This window comes from Leptinotarsa decemlineata, unplaced genomic scaffold, assembly GCF_025532065.1.
Source record: "Leptinotarsa decemlineata unplaced genomic scaffold, Ldec_3_MD MMD2_tig00004677_RagTag_RagTag, whole genome shotgun sequence".
NCBI lineage: Eukaryota > Metazoa > Arthropoda > Insecta > Coleoptera > Chrysomelidae > Leptinotarsa > Leptinotarsa decemlineata.
The window spans coordinates 151,347-163,875 of record NW_027412610.1 but is presented as its reverse complement, the minus strand read 5'-3'; the positions used below and the strand labels follow the sequence as shown (position 1 = coordinate 163,875).

The window sequence follows — 12,529 nt, the reverse complement described above, 5'->3', positions numbered from 1 at the left end:
TCACTAATTTAAAATAACATCAACATAAACATTCTAAGTTTCCTTCACATTCAAAAACTTGCATGAAGGATTTAGACACTATGTCACTGGCGCTAGAAGCTTCTGAATTGTTTGTCCACGAGGATGGAGTATAGCGTCCGGTTTCCACTATATACTAGATTGCTGAATCCTGAAGAATTTGGAATTGGCGGCGTTTAAGTTCAATAGTTCCATTTCAGTCACTATTTCAAATTTTTTTGCTTTTGTACGAGTAACGAGGTCTGGTCGGAATTTTTTAACAGTGGCCGCCACGAACAGGTCATGCTCGTCATCGATTTTTTGAGGTGGCTTCACCAGTTAGTCAATGCATTTCTTCGAAAATCCCTATCTTCCTTTTTTTCTTTTAAAAATTGATTAAGACAAGAATTTTCTTTTCTGTTCGAAATGGAACAGCATCAGGCCCTTGACTTTCAGGTTTATGCGGATCCTCATTGGTTTGTTGATTTGGAGCACTTTCATCAATCTCTTCCGGATTATATCGCCTTCCGCAGTCAAAGTTGATTTGTTGGTGCGGGTGAAACGTTTGTGAAACTCTCCCGTTCATCTTCCACTGCATCCAAAAATTGCAACCGTTCCCATTAAATTGCCCTTTTCGTTTTAGCAGCACTTTCTGTGGATCCTTTTTCTTTTTTTTTCCCCTTCTGTAATGGTCTGTGATATTTTTCCACCGTTTCTTGCACTCACCTCCTGTAACACACAAAACAAGCCTCTTATATAATCCGAAAAAAAATAATATATGAAATGTATTGTTTGAATGATGGTTAAAACTTCATATATAACACATTATTATTACATTTGTTTCAGGTTTCTGGCCACAGGAGAGTCGTAAAGATCAATGGCTTTTGGCTACCGCATATCACCTTCTGCTATAATCACGATAGTACCTAAGGTGTTTGCTGTGCTTCAAAAAAAGCTTGTGCCGATTTTTTTGCCCCCTGCTAACGATATAGACTGGGAACAGAAAGCCAAGGAGTTTTGGAAGTGTTCGGGTTTCCCTAATTGTGTATCAGCTATTGATGGTAAATGTAAGGATTGTGGCTCCGTTCTCATCAGGAAGTCTTTACTTCAATTACAAAGGGTTTTTTTCACTTGTGCTTCTCGCAATGGTCGATGCTAACTGCACATTTGTAGTTATTGATGTGGGTTCTAACATCTTGGTACCTTATGTAATAGTTGGTGACGAAGCTTTCAGTTTGAGTGAGTGAGTGAGTACGGCTGATGAAGCCGTACTCCAACAAATTTTGCAAGACGGACACAAAAGAATGTTCTACTACTGTCTGAGCAAAGCCAGAAGAGTACCTATCTGAAAATGCTTTTGGGATCATTTGCGCGATTTTAAGAATTTTTTTTTCTCCTATATAATTAAAGTCAGAAACTGTTGACTTAGTCGTTACTGTGTGTTGTTGCTTGAACAACTTGCTTAGGGATGAGTACTTATCCGAGAATCTCTTCAGAGCAGATATAACTCCTAACTTCACAGATTTACAACCCCAAAACTTGATTCCTCTTGCAGGTACTGGTGGGTTTTCGAAATCCGATGGATTTCAAGTAAAAAGTAGATTCACTGATTACTTCAGTATGAACCTAGATGATTCTGACTGAAAAACTACTACTTCTGCTAGATAATAATAATCAGCCCTCGGCAGTGGTGTGTAATCCAAACCATGTTATCCTTGTAAATGTAATTTTAATAAATAAATTTTACTAGCTTTAAAGTTGTTTTTATCAATATTCTATCATACCTCATTTCGCACGACCTCATATATAATGTGAAAATTTGATGTAACGCGATTTTATTTTGTTAAGAAAAGTTTTTAAAACGTATTAGATATATGTATTAACATTTATATATTCACATCTAATATTGCAAAAATAAATAAAAATGACATAAAATTTAATGAAGTTTTTAATTTAACAACTAATGTTACAGATTTTTAATTTAATAAGAATGACGAATAAAATTTAAACAACTTGTTGATTTTTAAATAACAACTTTCGCATATTTCAGTTTTGAGAATGTCAAATAAACATTTCAATGACTGTATACGTGATAAATAATTCTTGGAACGGTAGCTCTGTTAACATGTCCCACTACGCATCCTTTTTCTAAAAATTCTCGATGGTTGGGCTCATCCATTTCCTAGAGAACTACTTCTACTGTTTGTTATTGAATTATGAGTTCAAAAAATGTATTTTCTGATTTTCTTTAATAAAACTTTTAAGCCAGTATATCGCAATTGAATGAATTATTCAATAAGAATTTTATTATTGAACCAAAAAATATATTTCACGAGAAGAATTGAAGAGGGAGTAGAACCCAATTTGCTATATTTCGTTAAAAAAATTTCATTTGTTTTTAAATGAATTACAATTTTGTTGTTTCAAAAATAAGAAAATGAAAAAACTCACCATCTCTATTAAGGACTTTTCCGGCTTCATTCCAGATAAGATCTTTCTTCACGTTGTTTTGAAATTCTGGATCTTTTAAATCATATAAAATGCTATGGCGTTGAACAAACTCTATCAGAAGTTCGTCTTAATCAGCCGAAAAACGCAGTTTTTGCACATTTGCCGGCGTTTTCTCCATTTCAGTCAAATCACAAACACTACACACAAAAAAATAAACGTACCGAGACAGACAAAACCTGACTATTGCCCAGTGTGAAACCGAATAGACTCCTCTCCAAGCAGTCGGTCTAACACGTTCAGCGCATCACGTCGGCGTGGAACGTGTGGCACTCTTTAGGAAAACAATCCTAAAAAGTCCATAATGTTATCAACGAAGTATGTCCAATCCTTGACGTAGAAGTTTGTTTCAACAACATGAGGCTGGAGAAGCGAGGACAGATGCTTCGCCAGGTGGTAGGTCAGCGAGCCTGGGGCACTGATTTCAGTGGCAAGCTGGTTTATGTACCTTCGGAAGATCGTATACCCTAGGTGAAACGGCTTCAGTTCTGAGAATGATTCTTTGTACGGTTTCCGACAGTGAGGAAGATTTAATAATGTTGTTAATGTTCCTCAACCTTGATAGTGTTGGGTCCCGTTTAAGTTAGCGGTAGTTTGAAGGGTCTAGAAGTTCTTCAATTTTGCTGGTATATTCTTCCGCTTTTAGAAGCACCGTGATATTTTCCTTGTCGGCTGGAAAAATCGTGATACCCTTATCAGAGTTCAAGCTTTTTAAGGCTGCAATCTCTCTTTTTGGGATGTTGCATTTTGGCGGTGGTGCCTTTCTCAGAATATTTGCTGTCACAATCCAATTTTATTCCGCTTCCTCATCCGGTAAATTCCTGATTGCCGCTTCCGTGTTGGCGAAAATTTCCTCGTTTGATACTTGGCGCGACATGCTCGCGAAATTACCACTTCGTGCTAATACTGACGTTTCGTCTTCAGTGAGAACCCGGTCTGTTCGGTGTATGTTAATATTTGTGGCTAGATATTAAAACTCGTCCATGTTTTTACATGTGTGTTTAGATTGTCGAATTTATGTCAAGAATTATTATCGAAGAAAGATCGACGAAATATTTTTTTGTATTTTTCCCATGATCACAAAACTAACAGTGGTATAAAAATGTATAGAAATCGCTGAAAAATGGCATTATCCCCAGTTATTCTAGTTTGAAATAATTTTAACTAACTTTAACGAATCACCATAAAAACACTAGACACAGTACAAGAAATCATGTTTTCACTTACAAATACCATCCATAAATAAATAAGAAATAAAACAGAGAGTGGAAATATCCATCAATTCAATTAGCTTCAATTTTCAAATACTAAAAAGAGCCGACCTACACACCTTTTCACTGAAGCTACATACCTAGTTCAAGAAATGATGAGAGTAAGTTGTCGTCGTCTCTAAAACATTTGTCTCAAAAAATCCCAGTGAAATAGTCGAAATCAGTGACACACATTTACTTCGTTCTTGTTCCATCTTCTACTCTCAAGCTTTCATTACATATCAAAATAAAAGTGTAATTGATCGTTGTACATTGTCGAAATTTGAATCTTTTTATTTATTTAACGTTTATCTGTTTGTTTGAGCGCGCCAATTTCAAAAACGGGTCATGCGATTTGGGTGCACTTTTCACTAATGTGTTGTGGTAAGCTTTATTATTCTGATTAAATTTGATTTTCAAGCTCTTTTTTCACCAGTTTCAACAAACTGATTGTTTGTTATACTTATAGTTAACAGTCTCACAACTTATCCAGGAGACATACCAGTAACATAAGTTTATTAGTACTATAGAGGCACAAAGTGCACCTCTTCAAAAAGCATACCAAAAAGCATCTCAGTAATATGTTAAGCGGTACTTATCATGCTTGTTATGTGAAATATTATTTCAAACCAATGTATTCAGAATTTTTGAGGAACTGAAATTATAAAATTATTCATCAGAGCCTTGTTTGAAACAAAAAAGTTTAGGTCAGAGTATTACCATTTTTACTGACAGTTAACAATTTGAAATTTATACATTCACTCTCTTTTCATATGATTCAAATTGACATTAACGTGTCCCACTTATTGACAATTCTCTAATATTTTAACGGTTACTTTTCATAATTTTTGTGATATAATTTTTGATAATTCATTTATGGTATAGAAAATTACTTTTACTTGGTGACCACAAAACTTATGGAATGTTCATTTCTCATATGCATAAGATAACGCAAGAACAAGCTCACTTCAAAATTATGAGAATGAACATATTCCCTAATATTCTCAGAATTAGTGAGAAATTAGTTTTTTCTAATTTAGTTTTTTCTGAAATAACACCACTTTGTCTCTATTCAATCGCCTCTCTATCTTCCATCGTGTCCAAATTCTTAGTGATGAAAATTGGAATATTATTTTTCTTGTGTGAAGCTTGCCACTCTTTTTAAAAATAGATTCCTGTCTGGCATCATTTCTCCCACGTTGTTTCAACACATTTGGGAAAACTATTCATTAAAATGTTTTGTTAATTGTTCAAGTCTTTAGTTGCTTATTTCGACTGTAGAAGTTTATAATTAATTTAAAATTATGTAGAAGTTTACATAAAATCTGAAAAAACGTGCTCACATTCAATTATTCATCAAATTAAGAGAATTATGATGATATCGGTTGGATTTTCAAGATGAGCTCTTCTCTTAATGTCTACAACTTCTTCAACTCCAAAACTGTGAAATGCTTCTATTCGACTCTCAACGTTTTGGCCTCAATAGGAGAAGATAACAACTGATGGGTGGTGGAAAGCATATCAAAGTTTAGATATAAAAAAGTAATCACCAGTATATTCGATCTGAGGTTCTGCGTTCTTCTACCAAAAGCTGAGCAAATCAGCTTTTGGTAGAAGAACGCAGGTACATAGGTTGCTTGAAATCAATGCATATCATGAAAGTGTAACTAATAGCTGGCAGCGGTCTTGACGTCACATTCAGTGTTTGATTTATTTCATTCAGTTTATACATGAAAAACTTGTTCAAACCTTTATTTTGACACCCTAAAGTTGTCTCAAAACCTACTTATCGTAGAGTGGCCGCGACTACCGATATTTTAGGTAGTCGCGGTAGTATAAATTTTGTAGAGGATTAAATTCTCTACAACTTTTGTTTGAATTTTTTTATATCTCGAACCATTCTAGAGATAGAGAGCAGAGCGCGCAGTGTTAACTAAATGGTATCATTCGAGGTCAACCGGTAGTTCCGATTGAAAACACGCCGTATAAAGTCTATAAATTATTGTTCAATACATAATTCTGAATAATTTGCATCTTTTATCAACTATTAGACTATTAGGTTTATTCAATAACTGTTTTTATTAATTGTGTATCTATTCATTCATTAGCTACTCGTTTAATTAAAACGTTATTAAGGGAAATATTTTAATAACATTTTATTTCTGATGTAATTTATACTTATTACTTCCTAACAGAAAAATAATTAAATTTGTAAGTAATGTTTCTATTAAAAATATCATTATATACATTTATGAACGTTGAAATAAAAAAATGAATAATAATTGGAACTACAAATTCTGTTTTCAATTTGATTCTTCTTATGTATCATCGTCTTCCGCTTGCACAGTAAAATTTCAAATTTTTCTTCGTTCTCATCTTCAATGACGTTTGTCCCCAGTTCTTCCAGGATTTCGTAGTCAATAGTTCCGTCTTCATTGACATCACTCTGATCTGATCACACTGGCCACAAGCTAAAGATCACTGCAATCCTGCTTTCCTGCATCCACATCGCGAACCACAACCATTCTTGCAGTTCCTGAATATTGTGTAAATCAATTCCTCTGGCGCTGGTGGTAAAATTGTGGTGGTGAAATTCATCACGCATTATCCAAATCCGATCCTGGGGTTCTAAATTATGCCCTATAACCAAGACTGAACTTGACAATAAACAAGGTTGGAATGTTGGTGAGCTGATGCACTCGTTGGTGGATAACTTTGATAACTTCATAGGTTCATTCAGTTTTGTTACTGATACTTTCCTCAGATTCTGGAGTAGAATTATAGATTGCTAACAAGATTTTCACTCCACTCTCAAATGTTTGAACCGGTCAGTTTTTTTCTTCAAATGCTGCAGCACATTCTGAAGTTTCTGGAGTTTTCTTAGAAAAGTTTTTCCGTTTTATAAAGAGCTCAGAAATCGTGTCACAGCCACTTACTGCGTGCATAAACAAAATGTGTTACTCAACGAGGATATTTATCAAAACTTTTGGAAGAGTTTAGTAACACCTGGGCTGAAAAGTCCCGGGCCTAAGAAAGGAAACGTGTTTTTTTTTGTTAAAAATTGGCTTCATTCATCAACGTAATCTCCATCAAGAGCGACACAAGTATTCCATTGTCGCTCTAACATTTCAATACCACTTTTGTAGAACGATTTATTTTTTGCCTCAAAATAGGCATCAGTTTCATCAATAACCTCTTCATTCGAGCAAAATTTCTTACCGATGAGCATTTTTTTGAAGTCTGCGAACAGCCAGTAGTCGCTGGAAACCAAGTCTGGTGAATACGGTAACTGCGGGAGTAATTCGAAGCCTATTTCATGCAATTTTGCCATCGTTTTAATTTTTGTGACGCATTGTTTGGAACATTTGGTGTAGTAATGAAAATTGTTTTTCCTTGTTGTTTTGTATGAGTGGTATAGGTGGACTGTATATATTGAGCAAATGATTTATTTACAATAAAATACTATTAATACATATATTGATATTGAATGAGTTGAATGCCGTTGACCGACGGTCCTTATAGTTCGACACTCAATGCTGTTGTGATGGTAACTGCTAGAATAGTGAAACTCTTCTCGCTCCAGACACGGCGATCGGGGGTAGATTCGTACCGGCGCAGACTGTAGGCGTGGCGGAAACAAAAATTACTGGAGTTTTATCCCAACATCAAACCGTTATTTTAACATCTCGACGCGTTTTTCGATCACCGAGTGATCATCTTTAAGAGGAAGATTAAACTAAATATCTGCTTTAGTGCGCTTTGGACGAGGTTCACGCAGTTGCTATCCATTCAGATAACGATCGCTTTGATTCCGGAGTGGAGTGATGGATCCATTGTCAACATTGTTTTTTGTCAACAGTGACCTCGCGCCGCACCCACTTTGAAGAGAGCTTTCTCATAGTCCAATGCTCATGCAATATGAAGCCAACACGTTCTTTTGATATCTTTACAATATCATCAAACTCACTCAACTTCACTTTTCGATCATTAAAAACAATTTTGATGATTCTTTTTTATGTTATCTGGTATTACTGCCTCATTTGGACGTCCACTGCGTTCTGCATTATTGGTGTCTCCACGCCCACGTTTGAAGTTGATTAAACGTTGGTTTGCTGTTGTTTCTGATGGAGCAGAGTCATTATAACAGTTTTCAAGCCATTGCTTCAAATTTAAAGAAATGAACTTTAAACGTTCAAGCCAGTCTCGAATATACCTACACAGTAGGTTGAATGGACTGACGCCTATCAGAAAACAACAACTACCCTGGCTAATGCCACGAAGGGCGTTGGATTATATCTAACAGGTGTCAGTGCAGGAATCTTCACAGAAAATTTCCTGCATATGCAATTGGCATTACAACTGAAAGAGTCGACCTTCAATTTTGGAACGGGCACACTTGCAGACCGGTTTCGGGCTCATTATCCACTCATTAGTGCAAGATAGTGGCCATCATCGACCTAAAGTCGATGATATTCCATAATTGAAAATTGGAATTCTTTCAGAGTATTTCATTCCTCTTCCTAAGTGGAGCGAACAACAAAATGTCACTCCATCTAGTGGACGAGGTACTAACCAACGGCATATCCGTAATTTGTCCGATTCCTCTGAGTAAAAAAGAAAAACTTTCTTATTAGTCAGTGGGATATGCTTGAAGACTAGCAGTAAACAAATCTAAAGATAAATGTTCAAGCCAGTCTCGAATATACCTACACAGTAGGTTGAATGGACTGACTGACTATTATTAGCCTACCATGACGCCTACCTTTGCTTCACTCGAACGGTAGTTTTCCCATCAAAAACAATGTAAAATTAAAACAAGACATTGTTTTTGATAAGGCCAATAGCCATAAACACGTGTCCAGTTCAATTCGTGAGGTTGCAGTCAATAGCTGGGCTGTTACAAAGAAAACTCTTTGTTATATGTCAAGCTTTAGGTATATTTCATACCTTCGTCAGGACAACTACAATAATAAGATTATATATCTTGTAAAAAATATATAAATATGGAGAACTTACTAACGTGAGAATAATGTTTTTGAACCATTTTATATTTCATTCATGTTAGATGTAGCCTGGGAATTCTAGGTCTTCTAACTGGAACCACAAATGTGCGGTTGGCTCCTGTTGTTGACTCCGTGCGTTTGTGTTGTTTCCTGATTTCGGCAAACAAGTGTTTCCCATCTTTACACACACATATATATATATATATATATATATATATATATATATATATATATATATATATATATATATATATATATATATATATGTGCTTTAAAAATAATGCCAAATGACATGCATATGACCGATCAAGTGATTTTTCTTCCCTGTCAAATTGGACATTTTTTCCAAAAAATGTTCAGAAAAGCAGTTATTGCTCGAAATTTCGAAAATCGGTAAAGAGAAAAGATGATTTTTTTTTCATTTTTTACCCATATACCAATTTTTAGCTCTCTAGTACAAATTTAGTTTTTTTACAGTTTCTCGAAAATTTGACATTTGCCGATTTCTCAAATTTAGCCAAACCTCAACAAAGTTAGTGCTTTATGCCTAACTTATCTTTCCAACGCATTTTTATTACCAATTGCAATTCTAAATACAAACTTATTTCGCAAAAATTTAAAACACTAGAAAAAATTATGCCAAAAATGATGCAAAGTTGATACAGTTTTTAAAAACAGATAAATATTTCACTTTATTTCTACTTTTTGCGAAATAGCTTGATACATAAGCATAATTAAAAAACAATATCAATGAAAAGTCAATAATTTATTCTTTACTGCACTTTTCAAACAGTTAAACTTTGAAGAAAAATCACTTGATCGGTCATATGCATGTCATTTGGCATCATTTTTGAAGCACAACTTAATGGAGATATCAAAAGTTGCTTGAAGAGATGAACAAAAAAAATCCCATTTGATGCGGACTTTATGTGTGACACACACACACACACACACACACACACACATATATATATATATATATATATATATATATATATATATATATATATATATATATATATATATATATATATATATATATATATATTGTTATGATAAGTTTTTTTATAAGATTATTGCAAAGTTAAAGATTTTCGTATTTTAATTAGTTAAAAGTTTGCATTTATTTTAGTAGTTGAAAGTTAAAAGTTTGTATTTATTTTGATAGTTCGATGTTAAAAGTTTTTCATATTATTATTAATTTGATGTTAAAAGTTCACATATTTTGTTAGTTCAATGTTGAAAGTTTGTGAAAATCAAAGTTATTCTTAGATGTTTAATTTTATTAGAAAGCCAGATACTTTACCTTTATTCAAATTCTTATCTGTATAATTTGGAGTAATGTTCATGCCCAGATCAGGCAAAGTTGTGACTTATCAGTACTAGAGTATTTCAGATCATTTCCAAACAGCACAACTAACCAGAAACCATCAATCATCGGGATAAATACACTGAAAACAGTAAAGACATTAATACAACATACAATAAAACAGATTTACACTACAAATTAATAACAAAAATTCAATTAACACTGACATTAGGAATTTTATCTGAAAAATGATAAGAACACTCAGTACATGATTTGGATGCAACTAAAGAGTAGCCAATCAGATTGATAAATTGAAAAGGAGGTGTTAACTTCTGAAAAATGATGAATTTTGGATTCAAAATTAGAAAAATTCAAAACAAAATGTGATGAAATGTAATCAAAATTAATCATTATTAGTATTAGTGAAAATTGGGTAACAGAAATCGTAAATATAATATGTGTGAACAGTGAAAAGTGTCAAAATTGAAGAAATTTCAAAATTATTGTTATGAAAAGTAGCAGGCAGGAAAATTTTGTCTGGTTGCCAGGGGTGAATCAATAAGGAGGAGAGAAGCTTTTGAATTGTCCAGACGCGAATTTTTTTGAAGAGCTGTTGAAATTAAAAAAAGGAAAAGAAAGAGAAAAGGCCGTTTTGCATGTTCTTATCAATATAAATCCATCAATAGGAGCCAGAGTATAAATAATAATAACGAGAAAGGATACTTACTGGAGATTTTAGAGTGTCTGGAAGAATTCAAAATTCCAATCAAGGGAAAACCAATCCAGGGAAGCTGTACCAGTTTTGAGGTATTACAATATCATTTATAATTTCCAATCCATAAGGAGAATACATTTTTTGAAAATCTTAAACAATTCATAACCTCCAAATCGAATCAAAAGTTTTCCAGTCACAAGGAACTTCCAGTGTGAAAATCACAACTTCTGAACTTTTATTTATCAACGAACTTCATCATTTTATTTACATGAACTATTATTGGATTTAATATTAGGAAAATTTGAAAAATTCACTGACATTTAGCACAGATATTTTTAGAATCGTTTCCCACGCACGAACCACAGACATCTTAAGTTTTCAAGTAACTAATTTGCCGTTACACGTGAATTTAACTGTACGGAACACTATTCTAAGAATATTTTTGTTTCAAATTTAACTTTTATTGGAATATTTCTTAGCATAAGGTATTTTGGCGCAGTTTTAGGGTAATTTAAGTTTGGTTTGACAAAACATTTACAAAAATTTGACATTCATTATATTTTTTTTTAACTTTGAGACAAAGTTTTATTTTCAAAAACACAGACTGACAAAATTTTATTTATAACACCTTTCCAAGAACTCTACTCTGAGAAAGAGAGCTGCATGAGCTTCGATTGAGCTGAGCAACCTTGAAGAATAGAGGTAAGATTTAGAGGTAAGGACAGGTATCTGCCGGAGCACTAAGAATTTTGATATCACAGAAAATTTTCAAATTATTTGAACTATCAGAATAACAATCAATAATCAAATTAATTAAATTATAAATACTCTTCTAATTTTATATTTTTATAACAATATATATATATATATATATATATATATATATATATATATATATATATATATATAGACAAAGAAGATTTTATCGAGTGTGTATGATATACAAATCAAAAAAGAAACAATTAGTGGACATAACACTCCAAAAAGGGGGGCAAACCGCGGACACGTGTTTCTGGCTATTGGCCTCATCATATATATAAAACAAACTTAACATTCATTTACACCAATTACATGAATTGAAATCTTGATTTATTCAAGTTCAATAGCCTTTTCAGTCTCTATATTGTGATTTCTTCATCGTGGTCGACAGCCGGTTGACGAAGAATGAAGAATCCTTTCACTATATCTCTCAAGACAAATTGACAGATGTAACAAACAACTCTTCTTTAATGTGGTGAGTAGTATCTTTATGTTTCTGCTTTTGAACCGTTATTGGCAGCTGACAATTTCAAAGTTTCCGGCAAATGTTCTGATGACTCGACTTATGTTCTGTCCAGTAGTAAATAAACATTACAAAGTTCTAATGAAGTCGTTCACTTATTGGAAACACAAACTTATATAAGTGAGGAGTTTAAAGATAATTCATTTTCTACACACACGAACAAATGAACCCAGCTTCTTAATGAAGCCGCTTAGTTTGTATGGTGGGTGGTATTTCAGGTCAGATGGTAAGAGTACGGCTCTGTCAAACTCTACAAACCTGATTCAGTTCCCAGCGCAGCAGGCACGAAGTATGTGCTCTGTTGTTTCATGATTTTTCAAACAGAGGTGACACACACTGTCTTCCGACAGTCCAAGTCTCTTCATATGATGATTCAAATGACAGTGACCTGTAAGAAGGCCTGTTAGATATCGTAGTTCATTCCTACTGTAGTCCAACAACTCTTTGGTATTAAGCTTCAAAGGG

The 12,529-nt window shown here is 33.7% G+C and overlaps 1 protein-coding gene across 10 annotated transcripts in view; it reads right to left on the bottom strand.

Annotated features, from left to right (window-relative positions):
- Positions 1-12,529, bottom strand: part of gro (TLE family member transcriptional corepressor groucho) — a 217,689-nt gene that overhangs the window by 124,634 nt on the left and 80,526 nt on the right. For 2 of the 10 annotated variants that reach the window (XM_074179221.1, XM_074179224.1), the window contains exon 1: positions 2,449-2,708. The exons of 7 other annotated variants lie outside the window; for them this stretch is intronic. In XM_074179221.1, coding sequence (XP_074035322.1) covers positions 2,449-2,478 — 30 coding nt within the window. In that variant the 5' untranslated portion in view covers positions 2,479-2,708. Of the gene's footprint in view, positions 1-2,448; positions 2,709-10,064; positions 10,178-12,529 lie in introns of those variants that run through there. One more of the 10 variants, XM_074179222.1, reaches the window with a different exon arrangement.